This window comes from Xiphophorus couchianus, chromosome 24 (assembly GCF_001444195.1).
Source record: "Xiphophorus couchianus chromosome 24, X_couchianus-1.0, whole genome shotgun sequence".
In the NCBI taxonomy this organism is placed as follows: Eukaryota; Metazoa; Chordata; class Actinopteri; order Cyprinodontiformes; family Poeciliidae; genus Xiphophorus; species Xiphophorus couchianus.
The window spans coordinates 19,138,653-19,159,711 of NC_040251.1; the positions used below are offsets into that span (position 1 = coordinate 19,138,653).

The 21,059-nt window shown below is 40.8% G+C and overlaps 3 protein-coding genes across 9 annotated transcripts; 2 read left to right on the forward strand and 1 right to left on the reverse strand.

Annotated features, from left to right (window-relative positions):
* The first annotated feature begins 81 nt into the window (after window positions 1-81).
* On the forward strand, window positions 82-4,671 carry LOC114140563 (zinc finger protein OZF-like). 4 transcript variants are annotated; one of them, XM_028010636.1, is made up of 4 exons: window positions 83-535; window positions 634-701; window positions 1,981-2,136; window positions 2,410-4,671. In XM_028010636.1, exons 3-4 carry the CDS (start codon window positions 1,995-1,997, stop codon window positions 3,882-3,884), a joined length of 1,617 nt encoding a protein of 538 aa, XP_027866437.1. In that variant the 5' UTR covers window positions 83-535; window positions 634-701; window positions 1,981-1,994; the 3' UTR covers window positions 3,885-4,671. The 4 variants fall into 4 exon arrangements, with proteins under 4 accessions (XP_027866434.1, XP_027866437.1, XP_027866436.1 ...); XM_028010633.1 differs by lacking the exon at window positions 634-701 and having other exon boundaries at window positions 82-535; XM_028010635.1 differs by having other exon boundaries at window positions 83-701.
* Window positions 4,672-5,234: 563 nt separating this feature from the next.
* On the forward strand, window positions 5,235-9,429 carry LOC114140562 (zinc finger protein OZF-like). 4 transcript variants are annotated; one of them, XM_028010631.1, is made up of 4 exons: window positions 5,236-5,688; window positions 5,787-5,854; window positions 7,134-7,289; window positions 7,571-9,429. In XM_028010631.1, exons 3-4 carry the CDS (start codon window positions 7,148-7,150, stop codon window positions 9,043-9,045), a joined length of 1,617 nt encoding a protein of 538 aa, XP_027866432.1. In that variant the 5' UTR covers window positions 5,236-5,688; window positions 5,787-5,854; window positions 7,134-7,147; the 3' UTR covers window positions 9,046-9,429. The 4 variants fall into 4 exon arrangements, with proteins under 4 accessions (XP_027866429.1, XP_027866432.1, XP_027866431.1 ...); XM_028010628.1 differs by lacking the exon at window positions 5,787-5,854 and having other exon boundaries at window positions 5,235-5,688; XM_028010630.1 differs by having other exon boundaries at window positions 5,236-5,854.
* A 269-nt stretch (window positions 9,430-9,698) lies between these two features.
* LOC114140509 (NACHT, LRR and PYD domains-containing protein 3-like) lies at window positions 9,699-20,596 on the reverse strand. Its single transcript, XM_028010464.1, has 12 exons — window positions 20,240-20,596; window positions 19,200-19,322; window positions 19,086-19,127; window positions 16,547-16,676; window positions 15,966-16,040; window positions 15,814-15,892; window positions 15,470-15,698; window positions 12,983-14,774; window positions 12,646-12,819; window positions 12,198-12,362; window positions 11,526-11,572; window positions 9,699-11,426 (listed from the first exon to the last, which is right to left on the reverse strand). Exons 1-12 carry the CDS (start codon window positions 20,571-20,573, stop codon window positions 10,858-10,860), a joined length of 3,759 nt encoding a protein of 1,252 aa, XP_027866265.1. The 5' UTR covers window positions 20,574-20,596; the 3' UTR covers window positions 9,699-10,857.
* Window positions 20,597-21,059: the final 463 nt, after the last annotated feature.

Below are 21,059 nucleotides of genomic sequence, written 5' to 3' on the forward strand. Positions count from 1 at the left end.
GGCAATGTGCAACTTCAGCAATTTTTATCCACAAAAATGTTGATATTATCAATAAAACTCCAAATTTACCGAAAAGCAAAGCAGACAAAAGTTATTTCTCTCAACATTGTAACCATTTATTTTCTTCTCGTGTTGCGTTTTAACTTGTAAAAAGCTGCATGTGCCTAGTTCAGATGTTTCACTAAATATTCATTTTGGAACGGAATGTTTGCAATGAGAATATTTGTTGTAGAAACGGAACTATAATTTTTGTTCCGGACTTCCGGTTCCACTGGCCCCGCCCCCTCGTCCTCCCTTCAGGATTCTTCCTCCATTGTTGTCGCTTCGTCAGCAGCGGGAGCGTCGCTGGAGCTGGAAGAGCAGCAGATGATGATGATGATGACGATGATGATGATGATGATGATGATGATGGTGAAATCTGGAAGGAAGTTTGCGGCTTGAGGCTCAGCTGGAGGGCAGCCGGAGCTCCAGCAGCGGAAGAGACGCTACAAGATGGAGGACGTTTTCCAGCCCAGAGTCCTGCTGCGCACTTCAGGTTGGTGCTTTTCCTTCTTCGTAGTTCCGGTTTAGGATCGTTTTCTTCCAGCTGGTGGATGTAGGAACATCACCAGCAGTTTCTGCTCACTAGTTTAGAGCTTTAAGGCGACAGCAGCTTCATCTGACTGCGAGCCGAGGCCGGGATACATGCTGCGACGTCGCAGGTACATTCCGATGCGCTGATAGTTGGTGTATTACGGTAGAGGAGATGTTCTATGGCAAGCCTTTTTAGCATAAAATCGGTTTCGTCTGAAATTCCGAGATTGCATTCTAGACATCGAAAAATGCTTTTTGACCAGACAGAACCACATATTTACTATCTGGAATAGTAGTTTAATATATTTGTATCCATATTTTGACATTATAGTAAGAATAACATCTCAATATATTTTAACTTATTAGCTAAAGTATCCAAACGTTGTACTGAAGTAAAACTAGCAATACTTTAAGTGTTTTTGCTCAATAAAAAGTTGAAAAAAAATATTTCAAATGTCATCAGACAAAAATATAAGGTAATTAGCAAATTCTGGTATTTTAAAAAGTAAAATACACTGTATAAACAACATCAGTTTATGTAAAAGAAATACTTTTCCCCAACCAGACTACCTAAAAATGATCTAAGCTCTAATTATATCTAATTATATTAGGTCGTCGGTATCAGTCAGGGCAGATTAAAGTATTTCTAGTGAGGATTTCTGCTGTTTACTGGACCTTCAGTTGAGCTTCCTGATATGAATTTATGGCTGTTTATCAGAAGAGATGAAAAATGACCCAAAAATTAAATAATTTATAAACTAATGAAGTAACTAATTAAAAACAACCACATTATTAGTCTGCACTCTGGAAACACTTGTCTTGTCGTGTTTGAATCACACCAGCGCCCCCTGCTGGGAGGAGAAGGCCCAGGTTTCCTTCATGGGGTTAAATGTTGCATCATTTGGGATTTTAAAAACCTGGAATGAGTTTTAAACTATTATAAACTATTTATTAATACATCCACAATGTTCACTGCATTATTTATCATCTTATCTTACAGATAAATAAAGTTCCAGAGTTTTGTGCCTCTGGTAAGGCAGTGGGTGGGAACATGTCAGAACATGTTCAGTAAACCTGTTTCCGTTTCCTCTGTATCACATGGAAACTGTTTTCAGAAAAACCAAAACCACCTCAGACTAATGTGAAAACTTTTACATTAGTTTGTTATTACAAATTCTTCAGTTTTTCCTCAATGTTTTCTAATATTATGCTTCAAAAGGTGCCGATAAAAATGCTAATAGTGACACAGCTAATGTTGCTAAATAAATCCTATATTCATTTATCAACGTCTACTTGGAAAACCACCATGGAAAGTAAAGCCAATTACTTTTTCTCTTTAATTTGAGTCTTTACTGCCAGAGAACCATGAAGTCAAAGTTGTTCATAATATCTGTGTTTTTCCTGCAGACCAGAGTTCTGATATGAACCAGCAGGAGGCGCTGCGCCTCCAGATAAAGGAGGAAGAGGAAGAACTCTGTGTGAGTCAGGAAGGAGAGCAGCTCAGAGTGAAGCAGGAGACGGACGGCAGGTTTCCATCTACTGCAGCTCCCATCAGCAGTAAGGGTGTGTGTGTGTGTGTGTGTGTGTGTGTGTGTGTGTGTGTGTGTGTGTGTGTGCGTGCGTGTGTTTTCTCTGAAGCTAACGGTGTGGTGTGTCTGGTCTCTTCTGTCTGAACTTTAAATGGTTTGTTTTATTCCAATGTTCCTATTTATCTGATTAGGTAAGAGATCAACTACTGAACTGTTAACGGCTGTTAAATTTTCATATTTGGCATCTTTGTAACTTTGTCAGAATAAAGTTGTTCTTAATACATGTGATGTTTGTTGTCACCTGCAGATGTTAAAGAAGAGCCTCCAGAAGAACAGAGTCCTGATGTGGATCCTTTCAAAGTAAAAGAGGAAAATAATCAAATGTGCTGCCGTCAGGAAGACGAGCTGTTCAGAGTGAAGGAGGAGCCTGATTATTCCAGGCTCCCATTAAATATTGTTTATGTAAATAGTGAGGATGATGAAGAGAAACCAGTGATGTCTCAGCTTCATCAGCAGCAGACAGGAAATGGAGATCTTCCAACCAGCAGCTCAGGCGACCAGATAAAAGCAGAAATTGAAGTGGAGATCAGTGGAGCAGCAGAGTCCAGCAGGAACCCAGATCCAAATACTGCTGGAGGAACTTTGAGCCAATCAGAGACTGAAGAGGATGAAGACGAGGAGGATGAAGATGATGAAGAGGACAATGATGATGATGATTGGAACCAACATGAATCTCAGCTTAGACCATTGTCAGACTCTGAAACTGAAGACATTCATCAAAAATTGCATTTAAGCAAAAGCACAAAAGTTGAAGTTGATGAAAAACCTTTTGGTTGTGATTCTTGCGGAAAAAGATTTTCCTTAAAGTCATCTTTGTACAATCACACAAAAATCCACACAGGAGAGAAATCATTATCCTGTGATTTCTGTGGGAAAACTTTTAATTCAAGTTCAGATTTAAAGAAACACACACGAGTTCACACAGGAGAGAAACCATTTTGCTGTGAGGATTGTGGGAAAAGATTTTCCCTAAGTGCATCATTAAACAGACACATGAAAGGCCACACAGGAGAGAAACCCTTTGGTTGTGATGTTTGTGGGAAAAGATTTACCTTAAACTCACATTTAAAGACACACATGAGAGTTCACACAGGAGAAAAACCGTTTCGTTGTGATGATTGTGAAACAAGATTTTCCCAAAGGTCAGCTTTAAAAAGACACATGAGAATTCACACGGGAGAAAAACCATTTGGTTGTGATGTTTGTGGGAAAAGATTTAGCATAAAGTCACATTTGAAAACACATATGAGAATCCACACACAAGAAAAACCCTATAGTTGTGATGATTGCGGAAAAAGATTTTCCTTACAGCTATGTTTAAAGAGACACATGAGGATTCACAGAGGAGAGAAACCGTTTGGTTGTGATGTCTGTGGTAAAAGGTTTAACTTAAAGTCTAATTTAAAGGTACACATGAGTGTCCACACCGGACAGAAACCCTTCGGTTGTGATGAATGTGGTTTAAAATTTAGCATAAAGTCTAATTTAAAGGCACACATGAGAATCCACAAGGATGAAAAAGCCTTTGCTTGTGATGAATGTGGAAAAAGATTTAACGTAAAGTCTAGTTTAAAGAGACACATGAAAAGCCACAGAGGTGAACGACCTTTTAGTTGTGATATCTGTGGGAAAAGACTCGCCTTGAAGTCCAGCTTAAAGAGACACATGAAGATCCACATGGAAGACCAACCTTATTTGTTTGTGGGAAAAGATCCACCTTAAAGTCATCTTTGAACAATCTCCTGAATGAACAGAGGTGAAAACCTTCAGGTTGTGATGGCTGTGGAATCCAACAGGAGGAACTGAAAGACTCTGAAAGTTGCTTTTAAGCAGAAATGCTACAATTTATTTTTAGTTGTGATGTTTGTGGAAAAAGATTTTCCTCAAAATCAAATTTAAAGATAAATGTGAACATTGGGTTTGGGGATTTATTCTATCATTTTTGTGATAAATTTCTTAGTATAAGAATTACAATTTATTGTTGTTATAGTAAATCCCAATTAATGTTTAAAACTCTCCAAACCGTCTGAATTGTTGGTTTAACTATTTTCTCCTGTTTGTTGAATGAAAGTATCAATAAATACTGTTTGGATTGAAATTGTTTTTTTTTTGCTGCATGAGTTAATAAAACTAATAATGATTCTGAGGATTTGGTTTTTATTTCAGATCAATAAGATTTCCTGAGGATTTTGATGTGAGCCACAGCTCTGCTTATTTTTACTGATGTTAGTCATTAATCAGAAATGATTTCTTGTTATTATGTTTGTTTTAATCCAATATAGAAGCTTATATTTCAGTTTTGACTTTAACTCATTAAGACATTAAATTATGCTTTAATCTTCTCATGAAATTCAACAATATGATAGAAAGAAAACAATATTTGATATCTTCAAATTTAAATCTTTTCTGTGGCTGACCTCCCTCTGATAGAAATGTTTTATTTTCATATGAAGTCCATTAAACTATCTTTCTCCATAAATATCTATATAAAAAAACATACAGAAACAAATCCTTGTTTTGTCTCAAGTTTGTTTCATATTTAATAATCTGGGAGCAGAAGATGTGAGAAGCCTTGAATGGTTTTTTCCAACAGTATTTTCTCCATTTTATTTTATTTTATTTTTATTGTTTTCAAAGAGTAGAAGAAGAACACCTGTTGTGTCTGTGGGGCTCATCACTGCCCCCTATCAGTCCGGCACGTTACTTCCTGCTTCACTGGGTATTTTCAATCCAATTCTGACGGATCAGAAAGACTAAATATGTCACTAAAATGAATTAGTATGTGGAACTAATATATTAAATACTGAATATATTAAATATATTAGACTGTGGAACATCAACAAATGTAGAACATGTGCAATTGAATAAGTATATTGGCGATATTAAATAAATATCAATAAGCATGCACTTACTGCCTGTGATACAGCGCCCCCAGAGGTGAGGCCCAGCGCTGCACCGCCTCGCCTCAGACTTCTTACATGTATTTCAACAGGCAATGTGCAACTTCAGCAATTTTTATCCACAAAAATGTTGATATTATCAATAAAACTCCAAATTTACCGAAAAGCAAAGCAGACAAAAGTTATTTCTCTCAACATTGTAACCATTTATTTTCTTCTCGTGTTGCGTTTTAACTTGTAAAAAGCTGCATGTGCCTAGTTCAGATGTTTCACTAAATATTCATTTTGGAACGGAATGTTTGCAATGAGAATATTTGTTGTAGAAACGGAACTATAATTTTTGTTCCGGACTTCCGGTTCCACTGGCCCCGCCCCCTCGTCCTCCCTTCAGGATTCTTCCTCCATTGTTGTCGCTTCGTCAGCAGCGGGAGCGTCGCTGGAGCTGGAAGAGCAGCAGATGATGATGATGATGACGATGATGATGATGATGATGATGATGATGGTGAAATCTGGAAGGAAGTTTGCGGCTTGAGGCTCAGCTGGAGGGCAGCCGGAGCTCCAGCAGCGGAAGAGACGCTACAAGATGGAGGACGTTTTCCAGCCCAGAGTCCTGCTGCGCACTTCAGGTTGGTGCTTTTCCTTCTTCGTAGTTCCGGTTTAGGATCGTTTTCTTCCAGCTGGTGGATGTAGGAACATCACCAGCAGTTTCTGCTCACTAGTTTAGAGCTTTAAGGCGACAGCAGCTTCATCTGACTGCGAGCCGAGGCCGGGATACATGCTGCGACGTCGCAGGTACATTCCGATGCGCTGATAGTTGGTGTATTACGGTAGAGGAGATGTTCTATGGCAAGCCTTTTTAGCATAAAATCGGTTTCGTCTGAAATTCCGAGATTGCATTCTAGACATCGAAAAATGCTTTTTGACCAGACAGAACCACATATTTACTATCTGGAATAGTAGTTTAATATATTTGTATCCATATTTTGACATTATAGTAAGAATAACATCTCAATATATTTTAACTTATTAGCTAAAGTATCCAAACGTTGTACTGAAGTAAAACTAGCAATACTTTAAGTGTTTTTGCTCAATAAAAAGTTGAAAAAAAATATTTCAAATGTCATCAGACAAAAATATAAGGTAATTAGCAAATTCTGGTATTTTAAAAAGTAAAATACACTGTATAAACAACATCAGTTTATGTAAAAGAAATACTTTTCCCCAACCAGACTACCTAAAAATGATCTAAGCTCTAATTATATCTAATTATATTAGGTCGTCGGTATCAGTCAGGGCAGATTAAAGTATTTCTAGTGAGGATTTCTGCTGTTTACTGGACCTTCAGTTGAGCTTCCTGATATGAATTTATGGCTGTTTATCAGAAGAGATGAAAAATGACCCAAAAATTAAATAATTTATAAACTAATGAAGTAACTAATTAAAAACAACCACATTATTAGTCTGCACTCTGGAAACACTTGTCTTGTCGTGTTTGAATCACACCAGCGCCCCCTGCTGGGAGGAGAAGGCCCAGGTTTCCTTCATGGGGTTAAATGTTGCATCATTTGGGATTTTAAAAACCTGGAATGAGTTTTAAACTATTATAAACTATTTATTAATACATCCACAATGTTCACTGCATTATTTATCATCTTATCTTACAGATAAATAAAGTTCCAGAGTTTTGTGCCTCTGGTAAGGCAGTGGGTGGGAACATGTCAGAACATGTTCAGTAAACCTGTTTCCGTTTCCTCTGTATCACATGGAAACTGTTTTCAGAAAAACCAAAACCACCTCAGACTAATGTGAAAACTTTTACATTAGTTTGTTATTACAAATTCTTCAGTTTTTCCTCAATGTTTTCTAATATTATGCTTCAAAAGGTGCCGATAAAAATGCTAATAGTGACACAGCTAATGTTGCTAAATAAATCCTATATTCATTTATCAACGTCTACTTGGAAAACCACCATGGAAAGTAAAGCCAATTACTTTTTCTCTTTAATTTGAGTCTTTACTGCCAGAGAACCATGAAGTCAAAGTTGTTCATAATATCTGTGTTTTTCCTGCAGACCAGAGTTCTGATATGAACCAGCAGGAGGCGCTGCGCCTCCAGATAAAGGAGGAAGAGGAAGAACTCTGTGTGAGTCAGGAAGGAGAGCAGCTCAGAGTGAAGCAGGAGACGGACGGCAGGTTTCCATCTACTGCAGCTCCCATCAGCAGTAAGGGTGTGTGTGTGTGTGTGTGTGTGTGTGTGTGTGTGTGTGTGTGTGTGTGTGTGTGTGTGTGCGTGCGTGTGTTTTCTCTGAAGCTAACGGTGTGGTGTGTCTGGTCTCTTCTGTCTGAACTTTAAATGGTTTGTTTTATTCCAATGTTCCTATTTATCTGATTAGGTAAGAGATCAACTACTGAACTGTTAACGGCTGTTAAATTTTCATATTTGGCATCTTTGTAACTTTGTCAGAATAAAGTTGTTCTTAATACATGTGATGTTTGTTGTCACCTGCAGATGTTAAAGAAGAGCCTCCAGAAGAACAGAGTCCTGATGTGGATCCTTTCAAAGTAAAAGAGGAAAATAATCAAATGTGCTGCCGTCAGGAAGACGAGCTGTTCAGAGTGAAGGAGGAGCCTGATTATTCCAGGCTCCCATTAAATATTGTTTATGTAAATAGTGAGGATGATGAAGAGAAACCAGTGATGTCTCAGCTTCATCAGCAGCAGACAGGAAATGGAGATCTTCCAACCAGCAGCTCAGGCGACCAGATAAAAGCAGAAATTGAAGTGGAGATCAGTGGAGCAGCAGAGTCCAGCAGGAACCCAGATCCAAATACTGCTGGAGGAACTTTGAGCCAATCAGAGACTGAAGAGGATGAAGACGAGGAGGATGAAGATGATGAAGAGGACAATGATGATGATGATTGGAACCAACATGAATCTCAGCTTAGACCATTGTCAGACTCTGAAACTGAAGACATTCATCAAAAATTGCATTTAAGCAAAAGCACAAAAGTTGAAGTTGATGAAAAACCTTTTGGTTGTGATTCTTGCGGAAAAAGATTTTCCTTAAAGTCATCTTTGTACAATCACACAAAAATCCACACAGGAGAGAAATCATTATCCTGTGATTTCTGTGGGAAAACTTTTAATTCAAGTTCAGATTTAAAGAAACACACACGAGTTCACACAGGAGAGAAACCATTTTGCTGTGAGGATTGTGGGAAAAGATTTTCCCTAAGTGCATCATTAAACAGACACATGAAAGGCCACACAGGAGAGAAACCCTTTGGTTGTGATGTTTGTGGGAAAAGATTTACCTTAAACTCACATTTAAAGACACACATGAGAGTTCACACAGGAGAAAAACCGTTTCGTTGTGATGATTGTGAAACAAGATTTTCCCAAAGGTCAGCTTTAAAAAGACACATGAGAATTCACACGGGAGAAAAACCATTTGGTTGTGATGTTTGTGGGAAAAGATTTAGCATAAAGTCACATTTGAAAACACATATGAGAATCCACACACAAGAAAAACCCTATAGTTGTGATGATTGCGGAAAAAGATTTTCCTTACAGCTATGTTTAAAGAGACACATGAGGATTCACAGAGGAGAGAAACCGTTTGGTTGTGATGTCTGTGGTAAAAGGTTTAACTTAAAGTCTAATTTAAAGGTACACATGAGTGTCCACACCGGACAGAAACCCTTCGGTTGTGATGAATGTGGTTTAAAATTTAGCATAAAGTCTAATTTAAAGGCACACATGAGAATCCACAAGGATGAAAAAGCCTTTGCTTGTGATGAATGTGGAAAAAGATTTAACGTAAAGTCTAGTTTAAAGAGACACATGAAAAGCCACAGAGGTGAACGACCTTTTAGTTGTGATATCTGTGGGAAAAGACTCGCCTTGAAGTCCAGCTTAAAGAGACACATGAAGATCCACATGGAAGACCAACCTTATTTGTTTGTGGGAAAAGATCCACCTTAAAGTCATCTTTGAACAATCTCCTGAATGAACAGAGGTGAAAACCTTCAGGTTGTGATGGCTGTGGAATCCAACAGGAGGAACTGAAAGACTCTGAAAGTTGCTTTTAAGCAGAAATGCTACAATTTATTTTTAGTTGTGATGTTTGTGGAAAAAGATTTTCCTCAAAGTTGAAGATATGCACCAGAATTAGGGCAGCAGATTTATTGTATCATCATTTATAGTAATAAATCTCCTAGTTTAGGAATTACAATCTTTTTTCTTTAATGATGTTTAAAACCTCTGCATCCCCCAGAGGTCCTGTCTGTATTGTTGGGATTGTTAGGTTTACTATTTTCTCCACTGTTTGTTCAATGAAAACATCAATAAATATGACTTATAAAATCAGATTTAGTAAAGTTCCTGTTTCTGTGGAAGGAAACCCAGCAGGTTTCAGGAGTTATTGACCTGCAGCTTCCTGGATGAGAAAACGGCATCAATCTCTGGGTTTGTGTCGTTGTGGTTTTCTGGCAGGTGGAGAAAAGAACAGAGAAAACAAAAAATAACAGCTGGAATAACGAGCTCTGTGTCTGATAGCTGTTTGAATGATCAGACAAGAAACTGATAATCGATTAAAGAATGTGAATGTTACAGTGGAAAGAAGAAATCAGTCAAACTTTGGCTGTTCTAACAACAAAGTTTATTTATTGAGTCACTTTCACCAGAGCAGTTTTCAAAATGGCTGCCCTTCCTTCCATCTGTAAACTAGTTAAACCTTCTCAGGTTCTCCTGGCCAATCAAACTGCAGCTCTCTAGAAAAGCGCTGTGTTTGGGCCGGGCCTCCTCTTTAGCAGAATCCCAAGATGGCTGCTGCAGAGGACACACCCACAGGTAGCAAACATTTCACAGACAAAGACTCATTTACACACACTAGATTCAAAATGTTAAAGAAAGACTGACTCCTTCTTTACAGTGACATTAAGTAACACGACAATAACCACATTTCTGGAGCCTCGGTTCAAAACTCTTGGCTTCGGCAAAATAGAGGCTAAAAGCAGCTCAAGGTTCATAAGATGCAGGAGAAAACTTTATGTATTTGGTAATTCAGTTTTGACAGTATTGCTGCGTTTCATCTGCTGGTATCGTATATAATTATCTGTAATGACGTTTTAAACTCTTTCTAGGTGAGCTGTGGTCTCTGCTGGATGCAGCACCAGTGCAGCAGAGGCCGTTGTTTCAGGTGAGCAGTACCTCACCTGAAGTCCAGCAATGATTTCATGTCTCCTCAACTCCTCAGGAGTGTTGACTGACAGTCCAGCAAGTCTGGATGGACTTCATTGTTGCTGCAGCATCCAGCAAAAGTAGAATCTGTTGTAACTTTGTCACACGGCTCTGCATCAGTCTGGACTTAAAGCTAACAGTTTCTCTTTGGATAATTCCTGCACAACTGAAAAAACTCAGATGCTAAACAGGTGAGGGTTAGGAAACCACTGACTAGTGAAGCTACTTGGATTATCTCCTCAACTCTACAGTAACTGTAAGCTCTGATCTAAAACAGTAACACTGACTAGCAAACAAAAGCAAATTCATATGTAACAACACAAGATGTTCAGAAGGATTAATTCCTGTTCAACACAGCAAGTCCAACCTGGGCAGTTATTCACAAAACGTCGAGTCAAAACATCTGCAGTCGAGTCGATCCTTACAAACTGAAAGGACACGGAGCGGTCCATCACAGTAAACTGGAAACTGTTCACAGTATGACATAACATGAGGCACCAGTTCTACTCATTTATAATGGAGCTGAATAAATAACAGGAGGGCGAATGGAGGATGTTACAGAGAGAGACCAGAGTCTTCAGGAAGACGTATGGAGGAACCAAACGACCTGAATGAAAACCCGGGGTAAAGAGTCTGAGTGAAGGTGGTGTTGATGGTGTGGAGGTGGAGCAGGGAGTCAGAGGAGACTCTGAAGAAGGACAGAGTGCCAGCGGGACGGTCCACATACACCGCTACTCTGTGAGAGACGGGAGAGGAGGAGCAGGAGGAGGACGAGGAGGAGATGGAGGTTCCCGTCTTATTGTGCCAGACGGAGTAACGGCCGATGTCGGCGCAGTCCAAACTCCAGGACTGATCGTTCCTCCCAAACACAATGTCGTCAACGTTTCCTTTCCTTTGGATTCTTCTGTAACTCACTGAAATGCGAACCTCCCCCTTCCACTCCACCTCCCAGTAACAGCGACCAGTCAGACCAGTTGTACACAGCAGCTGAGGGCAGTTATCAAATCTGTCTGGATGGTCAGGATATGACTGGTCCTCCTTAAGACGGGTCACCTTCCTGTTGTCCTCAGACAGTTTGAGCTCTCTGCTCACTGTGTTTGTGTCGATGATGAGTGGACAGGAGTCTGACGGAGAGAACAAACCCAGAGCAGATATTGATCATTTATTGGTACTTTGATGACTCCTGAATCAATGATGGTTGATGGTTGAATGTTAGCACTTACACTTCTGCAGACCTGGTGTCAACCATCGGACTCCAGCAGGCTCCACCCTAAAAGGCGGAGGAGGTCAGACCATCAGTCTCCATCAGCAGATAAACATGGACATTATGTGTCCTCTGAGACGGGGACAGTCCACCGTGAAGCAGCTCTCTGTCACTTCCTGTTGTCCTCGTCTCGCCACAGACTGATCTCACTGCTCTTCTGTTATTTTGTCATCTATATTTATTCATTCAAGCAATAGGAAACTAACTGTACTATGTTCAGTAAGTGGAGAACTTATGAATGACATTCAAATAGAAATGAAGTTTTAACATTAGATGATCACTCTAGAGCTATGAGACACAGATTTCTTCTAGAAGTCAGGATCCACTAAGATCAGTCAATAAAATAAACTCTATGAAAAGAAACAAAGACGATGAAAGGCCATCATTCACATTGCAAAGTTTGTCATCTGTTGTTGCCTTCATCATGGGGAAGCAGCCGGGGTGCCTGTACGGCATGCTATCAGTGCCAACATTAGGGCTATTGTGCCACCTCTCTGGGAAGTGGCTGTTCTTTCTACAAAACATATTTGGTGTTTCATAGACAGACAACAGTAACTGAACAATTGTTCCCACAGCTTCAGTTGATAACATTCATGTCGAACCTCCTCAGGTTTGCATGGTCCCTTCATACCTCAGAGTTTCCAGTCTCCCATTTGGACCATCCCGTCCAAAAGAGCGCATCTTCATTCCCAGATGGTTGTAGCTCAGGTCCAGCTCTTTGAGATGGACGGCGCTGGAGTTCAGGGCTGAGGCCAGAGAAGCACAACCTTCCTCTGTGATCAGACAGCCGGAGAGACTGGAGAGAAGAACGGCACACGGGACATGACCTCTCCAAACCTGACCTGATGTTCTCAGTGGTTTTCCTTTGGATATTTCCTGCCTTTACATTTTTGTGGATATGTCCTGGCTTATAAAGATATAAAAAAACAAATGCTTTGATAATTGAGGCATGACACATAAAGGTGTGATCCTATTCTCTAGTTTTATTTCATCTCATTTGTTCTTTTCCTTTTCTATTGGTGTTGTGATGAATAACTGGGAGAAGACCTTTTAATGTAAAGCAGAAGTGTCACTCTTACCTTAGCGTTTCCAGTTGACAGAATGGACTCCCCAGTCCAGCACACAGCTGCTTCACTCCTGCATCCCTCAGGTTGTTGGTGCTCAGGTCCAGCTCTCTCAGATTACAGGTTGGGGAGCCAAGAACCAAGGACAGAGCTTCACAGCTTCTATCTGACAGGTTACAGCCACTTAGTCTGAGAACACAAACAAATATTCACATTTTCAAGTTTAAATTGCAACTTCAAAACTAAAGTATAAAGAATCTAATAACTGAAATCCCCCTAAAAATAAGTGATTGCACAATAAAAGCAAGCTGAGCATGATAAACCAGACATATCTGGGTCCGTTTGTACTCACATAACTTTCTTGGAAGCTTTGACCACAGGCAACAGCCTGAGAAGAGCCTCTTCTGAAGCCCAGTATTTCTTCAGGTCAAACTCATCCAGATCTTTTTCTGATGACAGTAAGATGAAGACCAGAGCTGACCACTGAGCAGGAGACAGTTTATCTGTGGAGAGACGTCCTGAACTCAGAGACCGTTGAATCTCCTCCACTAGAGAACGATCGTTCAGCTCATTCAGACAGTAGAACAGGTTGATACTCTTCTCTACAGACTGACTGTCACTGATTTTCTGCTTTATGTACTGAATTGTTTCCTCATTGGTCTGTGAGCTACTTCTTGTCTGTGTCAGGAGACCTTGCAGGAGTCTCTGATTGGTCTGCAGTGAAAGACCCAGGAGGAAGCGGAGGACCAGGTCCAGGTGTCCATTTGGACTTCTTAAACACCCATCTACTGCTCTCTGGTAGAAGGATTTTGATTCATTTGTTTTTGTTCTTGACTGCTTGGAGTTTATTTCTTCTATGTTTAAGAGATTCACTCCATAGTTGATGAAGGTCAGATGAACATGAAGAGCAGCCAGAAACTCCTGAACACTCAGATGGACGAAGCAGAACACCTTGTCCTGGTACAGCCCTCTCTCTTCTTTAAACATCTGTGTGAACACTCCTGAGTACACTGAGGCTGCTCTGATATCGATGCCACACTCTGTCAGGTCTGATTCATAGAAGATCAGGTTTCCTTTCTGCAGCTGATCAAAAGCCAGTTTTCCCAGAGACTCAATCATCTTCTTGTTGTCTGGACTCCAGTGTGGATCTGTTTCTGATCCTCCATCATACTTGACCTTCATCACTTTGGTCTGAACCACCAGGAAGTGGATGTACATCTCAGTCAGGGTCTTGGGCAGCTCTCCTCCCTCTCTGGTCTTCATCACATCCTCCAGAACTGTAGCAGTGATCCAGCAGAAAACTGGGATGTGACACATGATGTGGAGACTTCGTGAAGTCTTGATGTGGGAGATGATCATCTTGGTTTGAGTCTTATCCCTGAATCTCTTCCTGAAGTACTCCTCCTTCTGGGGGTCAGTGAACCCTCTGACCTCTGTCACCATGCCAACACACTGAGCAGGGATCTGATTGGCTGCTGCAGGTCGTGTGGTTATCCAGAGGAGAGCAGAGGGAAGCAGTTTCCCCCTGATGAGGTTTGTCAGCAGAACATCCACTGAGCTGGACTCTGTAACATCAGTCAGGATCGGATTGTTGTTGAAGTCCAGACCAAGTCGACTCTCATCCAGACCATCAAAGATGAACAGAACCTGGAACTGTTCAAAGCTAAAGATTCCTTTGGTTTCAGGAAAGAAGTGATGAATCAGTTCCACCAAGCTGAACTTTTTCTCTCTCAGCACATTCAGTTCTCTGAAGGTGAATGGAAATATGAACTGGATGTTCTGGTTGGTTTTGTCTTCAGCCCAGTCCAGAGTGAACTTCTGTGTTAAGACTGTTTTCCCAATGCCAGCTGCTCCTTTAGTCATCACTGTTCTGATTGGTTGATCTCCTCCAGGTTGGACTAAAAAGATGTCTTCTCGTCTGATGGTTGTTTCTGGCCTATCTGTTGATCTAGAAGCTGTTTCAATCTGTCTGACCTCATGTTCCTGGTTGACCTCTCCAGTTCCTCCCTCTGTGATGTAGAGCTCAGTGTAAATCTGGTTCAGCAGGGTTGGACTTCCTGCTTTAGCGATTCCCTCAAACACACACTGGAACTTTGTCTTCAGGGAGGATTTAAGTTTTTGTTGACAAGGTGAAGGAACCAGTTCTAAATAAAACACAAAAACAACCAAATCAGGTGAACCTATACTTCCCCTGAATAATGAAAATTCCTACAATTATTGGTCTACTTCCTTAGGTACACCATGGTATTAGGTTGGATCTTTGCAGGATCCAACCTAGTATATTTCCATCCAATTGTCATGTGATGTTTTAGCTAACTTATAAAATGTTGCCAAAAAATGAAAATGCTAATTAGGCATGCTTCCATCTACTGGTTTGGAGCAAATCAACCAGGCTACACAAAGGATGAGGATTGAGAAGCAAAGCTCTAAGCTTACATCAGGAAGTGCCTGATGTTTGCAGAAACAGAGGACAGGCTCAAAGGAAGGAACAGCAAACACTTGGCGTTCTAGCAGGTTCATCTTCCACCACTTAATGGTGGAATCCAGAACATCAAGGATTGAACTGTTTCAGGCCACTGGTTGCCTCAACACCACAACAAATACTGATAATGAGTGAAACTTCCAGTTGATTTCAGGTTCTGAGACACCAAACCAGTCCATCTGGTCCCAACATCTCCATTTTTATCTAGTACTCATTTACCTTCAGCAGATCCTGCTCACCACTTCTGGATAGTTTCTGCCATGTGATTTGCTGCATTGGGGTCAGTTTTAATAAATGACCTGCTAAAACAGGCGATGAACAAACCAAGGAGTAAAAGTTTTCTAGAAATCCTCTTACTGCTCTGCAGACACTCAGCCAGCTCCTCCTGCTTCATCTTCCTCAGGAAGTTCAGGGTGATCTTCATCACTGCCTCCCTGCTGCTCCTCCTCTGCTCTTCATCCTCAGCCCCCATCACCTCCTCATCCTCACTCTGACCCTCTGAGGATCCTGGATCATCTGGACTCAGAACCTTCTGGATGTTCTTCAGCTCGTTCTTCACAAAAGTGACAATGTTTTCCTCCAGCAGCTGGAACAGAATGAGAAATGAGGGACAAATCAGACTAGATGTAAACATCAGGTCCATGTTGGACAGACTGACAGTCCTCTGGTCTACAAAGACTGAACAGAACTGATGTACAGACCATAAATATGGAGTCCAGCTGTGTTTGGTGCTGCTGGACAGACGGATCAGTGGGAACCTTTGAGCTCTGCTGGTCCACTCTGTGGAGGAACCAGATAGTAAATACCCTCATCTGTACATTTAACATTTAGATTGTATATAGATGATAATTACCTGTTGAGAGAAAACTGGAGCGGCGGCTCCATGGACGCAGCGATGGATAAGCAGGTGTCCGTGGGAAAGTTTCTACTGGAGAGTAAGAAACGAGTAGCATTAGAAACTTTCACCATGATGTCTCCATCAGGACGTTATAGGGAGAGAAAATGACAATTAAACCCAATCAGCTTCATTTCATCTGAACCATCTGGATAAAATCAGGTTATATCGATTCTTCCAGCGAGTTGCTTTTGAAAATCCCAAACGAAAATTGTAGCTGCATAAATGTAGCACAAATGTTTGACAGCAATTTTGTTAGATTTGGGTAGTGGATGGAGGGCTGGTTGAACTTTTGACCTTTAAACTTTCATTAATGTCTTCAAGGCAGAAGCAGTAAAACTAAAATGTTTTGCTGCACAAACATAGCCGAGTTATTTTTCTATGATTCCTGTCACGACCAGCTGACCTGATGTGCTCAGCTGAAACGAAGAGGCCATCAGTCATATTGTCTCATTTTACACAACACAAAGGTTTATTTGTTCCTCTTTGTAGAGTAACAATGTTTGTTCCATTTGAAATTTGTCATAAAATGAAATTACTGTTTTCCAGGGAACTGCAGCGGCGGCTCCATGGACGCAGCGCTCCTGGGAGACGAGCAGCAGGAAGTAGGCCCAGCCAAACACCTGGACCTGTCGGACAGAGACAGAGGACAGCAGGAGACGACTTCAGGTAGGAGCTGAAAAACCTGTCATGATGTAAGATTTCATATGAGTTTATCAATAATTATTGATTAGTTTTTTCTTTTAAATGTCTGAAATGTTGCAGAACCATTTCCTGCTTTATCCACTATTTACTGATTTGTGTTTAAGCAGCTATGAGGCATGATGGTGAAACATAAGGTTATGTGGCCTCATACAGCCACATGCATGCTGGGAGTTGTAGTTTTTATCAGAGAAATGAGCTCCAATGGTGACTGAAGGTGTTTGGATGAATACTGAAATGTTTTATGACTGAGAGACATTTTGACTGGGAAGCAGCAGATTTCTATAGTCAGCTCAGCATCTGAACATGAAATGAGACTGCAGAGAAATCTCTCTCTCTCTCTCTCTGTCTGTCTCTCTGTCTCTGTCTGTGGCTCTCCAGCCTGGAGGGACAGATGGACACTCACCTCTGGTCCTCATGTCCGCAGTGAGACGGTCCAGAGGGACGGACTGCGTCCTCTCCGTCCTCCATGCTGCTCTGCTCACACACCGGCCGCCTTCATCTGAGGAGGAAACACTCGGCTTTCACCTCAACATCAACTCTCATCGCGTGTCACATGGTTGCTATGGAAACATCAGGCCGTTTCCTGTTCATATCAGATTACTGTAATTCTAAAACCTGTCCACTAGATGGAGCCAAAGCTGGTAGCATCTTCGATCTGCTGCTGTTGTAAACACGTAACTTGGATAAATCGGTAGGAAGTGACGCAGAAGTCCAGTCTGTCCTCTGATGTGTCCTGCAGCTGGACATGGAGACATCAGAGCACAGACTGAAGGACAACGCGGCCCTCCGGGCGGGGCGGAGCCGGGAGCCTCGAACAGAGCCGCGGGGTTCTGGACGGTTCTGGTTCTGGACGGTTCTGGTTCTGGAGAAACTCACCGGTTCGCCGCTGATTTCCATGAAAGCTGATTCTGTTCCCTGATGGACCTTCAGCCGCAGCGGTTCTGCTTTTCCACGTCACAGTAAAAACGAAAGTAAAACAAGGAGGAAAACATCCAGTCAGCTTTTTGAATCAAGCTTTATGTAACATCTATGTGCAGACAGACAGACAGACAGACAGACAGACAGACAATCCTGCTGTTATCAATAATTATTATTACTAATGAGTTTCAATTAGAGCAGGACATAGAAGATGATGCCACACATAATAAATTCCCTCCTGAAATGAATAATTGCTGAAGTCAATTATTAACAAAAGTTATTTAGATCAGAATTACCAACCTGATTATCAGCAAAATACCAAACAGTTTAGTCTGTTAATCTATAAATATCAGCCTGATTAATGTTTTATATTCATAATAACTGAATAATAACAGTCCAGCTCTGCTGTTTTCTGAACAACATCTGCTGCATGTTTGTAATAAACACAAACATTTCTGTCCAATATGCAAGAGTTTATTAACAATAATAATTCAACATTACAGTTAAATACTTCAATCAACAAACTCAGTAAGGTAGAAACACTGGACTGAGAAAAGATTAAAGATTGATTCAATAAAGAGTAAAAAGGTAAAAATATAGCTGCTTTTATATTGATTATATAATTGAGCAATTGAACATTTAGAAAAATAAATTTTCTTCATGGAAATGTAGCAATTAAACATAAAGAGTGTTGATGTTAGAATGAGTTGTTTTTCATCCCTATTTAAATTAGTTTATTTTTCAGAACTGCAGGGGAAACTTTTTTTTTTAAATCATACGAGTCACATGATCAACAACAGGAAGTTACTACTGGTGGAAACCAAGAAGAAGACGATGACAGGAAGTGGTTGGATTATTATACAAACTTATTCATATATGATTTTAACTGAATTTCTTATTTAATGGAAACACCTCAAATGGTAAAATGTGTTTATTCAACATTGAAAAATAAGGAATAGTTGCAAACTTTTTTTAGTACACTTGTAATGGAAACGCAGCTATTTATGTCTCAATTCAGTTTATTTAAGATTACATGTGAAATTAAATCAGCTCATTTAGATGACTGCACACAGCAGCAGCAGAAATATGTAAAAATAAAACATGACATAACCCACAGCATCATCCGCAGTAATATCACAGTTCAGTGTGAATATCTGAAGACCAAGAATTGTATTGAAGACTTTTGTTATTGATGTCAAATTAGCTCCAAACTATTTAATGAGTTGAGACTAATTGACAAACTGGTTTTGTCCAAATAACCAGTTCAAAGCTTTACTTTAGCAACAATTGAGTCTGCAAAACCCAGCTTTTATTTTGAAATTCCTGCATTTTCAGAGGGGCTTTGGGGGTAGTGGGGGGTTCCTGAAAGAGACATGAGCAGGACAGGTTCAGGGGGTTAAAGTTCACAATCGTCTGATGGGTTCCTCTGTTCATTCTCCATCTGCTGGTTTCCAGCTTCATCCTCGACCTTCTTCTTCTTACAACAGCGATGACAAGCTGCCAACAGAACATGAGAGGATGAGAGAGTTTATGGTCAGACCAGCTGACAGAAACATCAACGCCACTGACCTGCTACAGCAGCCGGGATACCAAGGATCCACGCTATGAGTTTGATGGTTAACACCCAATCAGGTTGAGTGTTGTAGACTTTCATCAGGACAGGAGGACGGGAGGACAGAGGGCCGGGGACATCTGGAAGTCAACAACAATAATTTAGTTTTTTAAACTTTAGTAACTTTATTTAATTCAGAAGTTTTCATACATTTGGTCAGTATCCAGAAAACTGTCTTTAAACTGAATGACTTGGTCAAGCCTTTTTGGTTTCCTCCAATAATGTTTTCAATAGTTTGCTCAGAGTTATGGTCCATTTGGAAAACCAACCTGTCCCCAGGTATCAGCTGGGAGACACATCAATACTTTGGGTTTATGAGATGGTTATCTCTGATTCTCACCAACTGTATGTAAACGTCTGAATTCAAAGAAAGTTACAAAAAGTTTTCGCTGCGTTTTCTGTCATTAGCAAACAGAAATGATTTTGGTTATTCTAACTAAGCTAAAACAAAAAGCTTGCTCTGATTGAACTTCACACAGTGAGAAACAAACACACACTGGTCCTTAATTCAGGGTATGTTAGTTCGGTCTGAAGTGTAAATGTGTGGGTCACCTTTTCATTTTCACACGTATCAAAACCAGGCAGAGGAACAGACAGGATGTGGAGAACAGCCTGGTTACAGATGTTTCCACTCTGACCCAGATCAACAGCAACAAGTGGGTTTTAATCTCCCAGAAGCTGAGAACTGCAGAGCGTTTCTGTGCGATTCCAGCTCTGATGCTGCTGTGGACCAGTTGACCTCCAGACTCTTCTGTCCTTCGTCGCCCATCGTATTCACTATCTATGAACTTTTGTTCTATCATTTCTCCCAACTCGTCTCATCATGACCAGATGATTCATGGATGATTTGATCCACCAACCAGAACTTGTGTTTCCACTTCAGTGACCTTTAGGAGTCACTTCCTGTTTCCTCCATGCGTTTCCATGAAACACATGAAATGTAAGGAAACCAGAATGAGGTCCTGCTGGTGGGGGAGGTAGAACATCAGGATGGTACCTGGTAGAAGAAGACTGAAGGTTTCCACCTCATCGTCCTCCTTTGTCCTGCAGGAGACCAGCCTGCTGTCCTCAGCAGAGACGCTTCTGATCACCAGCCGGTTCCTGTCCGTCAGATATTTGGTCTGATGGTCGTAGCTGGAGACTCCTGGAGAGAAGAGCGGTCCGATTCTGACTCTGGTCTGGTTCCGATCCTCCATGAACCAGTAGACCTCAGTATGGTTAACAGAGCAGGTTAAAGTCACATCCTGACCCAGTTCTACAGTAACATTCTTCAGGTTCTGGGCCTCTGATCCCACCAGAACCAGCAGCAGAACCGTCCCCAGCAGATCCATCAGACAGGCTGCTGCTCTGCTGTGAGGCAGCAGAGAGACTGATCTCCACTTCCTGTCTGATCAGAGTCACCTGACCTGTGACCTCATAAACACCTTTTATTCAAACAGGAAGTATCGTTTTGATGAGGAAGACTCTGATTGAAAGGAGGAAGAGGGAACTGGGATGGAAACACAGAGACCCAAAGCAGACCACTGCAGTGGTTCAAGGGGAAAAGTGGTCTAGTCAAAGTTAAAGTTAGCAGTTCAGTTTCAGCTGGTTCACATTATGTAAAAAATAATCTCCTATCAGTCTCTTGTTGGTATCCAGTTATGAACCAGTTAATCTGTAAATTCATCACCTTCCTGTTTGTTAGACAGTTTCAGAACATTTAGTTGTTTTTAAAATGTAGTTCTGAGACGCTGCAGCTTCTGTCCACTAGATGGAGACATCCAGTAGTTTGGTTCTGATTCCCTTCTGATTCTGTGGAGAATAAAACTCTAGAGCTG

What these genes read in the sequence shown, in the direction of transcription:
- LOC114140563 (XM_028010633.1), top strand. Translation starts at nt 493, where the DNA reads ATGGAGGACGTTTTCCAGCCCAGAGTCCTGCTGCGCACTTCAG. An exon ending in AGTCCTGCTGCGCACTTCAG is followed by an intron (nt 536 to 1,980) that starts GTTGGTGCTTTT and finishes TTTTTCCTGCAG; the next exon opens with ACCAGAGTTCTGATATGAAC. An exon ending in AGCTCCCATCAGCAGTAAGG is followed by an intron (nt 2,137 to 2,409) that starts GTGTGTGTGTGT and finishes TGTCACCTGCAG; the next exon opens with ATGTTAAAGAAGAGCCTCCA.
- LOC114140562 (XM_028010628.1), top strand. Translation starts at nt 5,646, where the DNA reads ATGGAGGACGTTTTCCAGCCCAGAGTCCTGCTGCGCACTTCAG. An exon ending in AGTCCTGCTGCGCACTTCAG is followed by an intron (nt 5,689 to 7,133) that starts GTTGGTGCTTTT and finishes TTTTTCCTGCAG; the next exon opens with ACCAGAGTTCTGATATGAAC. An exon ending in AGCTCCCATCAGCAGTAAGG is followed by an intron (nt 7,290 to 7,570) that starts GTGTGTGTGTGT and finishes TGTCACCTGCAG; the next exon opens with ATGTTAAAGAAGAGCCTCCA.
- LOC114140509 (XM_028010464.1), bottom strand. Translation starts at nt 20,573, where the DNA reads ATGGATCTGCTGGGGACGGTTCTGCTGCTGGTTCTGGTGGGATCAGAG. An exon ending in TATCCCGGCTGCTGTAGCAG is followed by an intron (nt 19,128 to 19,199) that starts GTCAGTGGCGTT and finishes TTCTGTTGGCAG; the next exon opens with CTTGTCATCGCTGTTGTAAG. An exon ending in CTCCAGTTTTCTCTCAACAG is followed by an intron (nt 15,893 to 15,965) that starts GTAATTATCATC and finishes GTTCCTCCACAG; the next exon opens with AGTGGACCAGCAGAGCTCAA.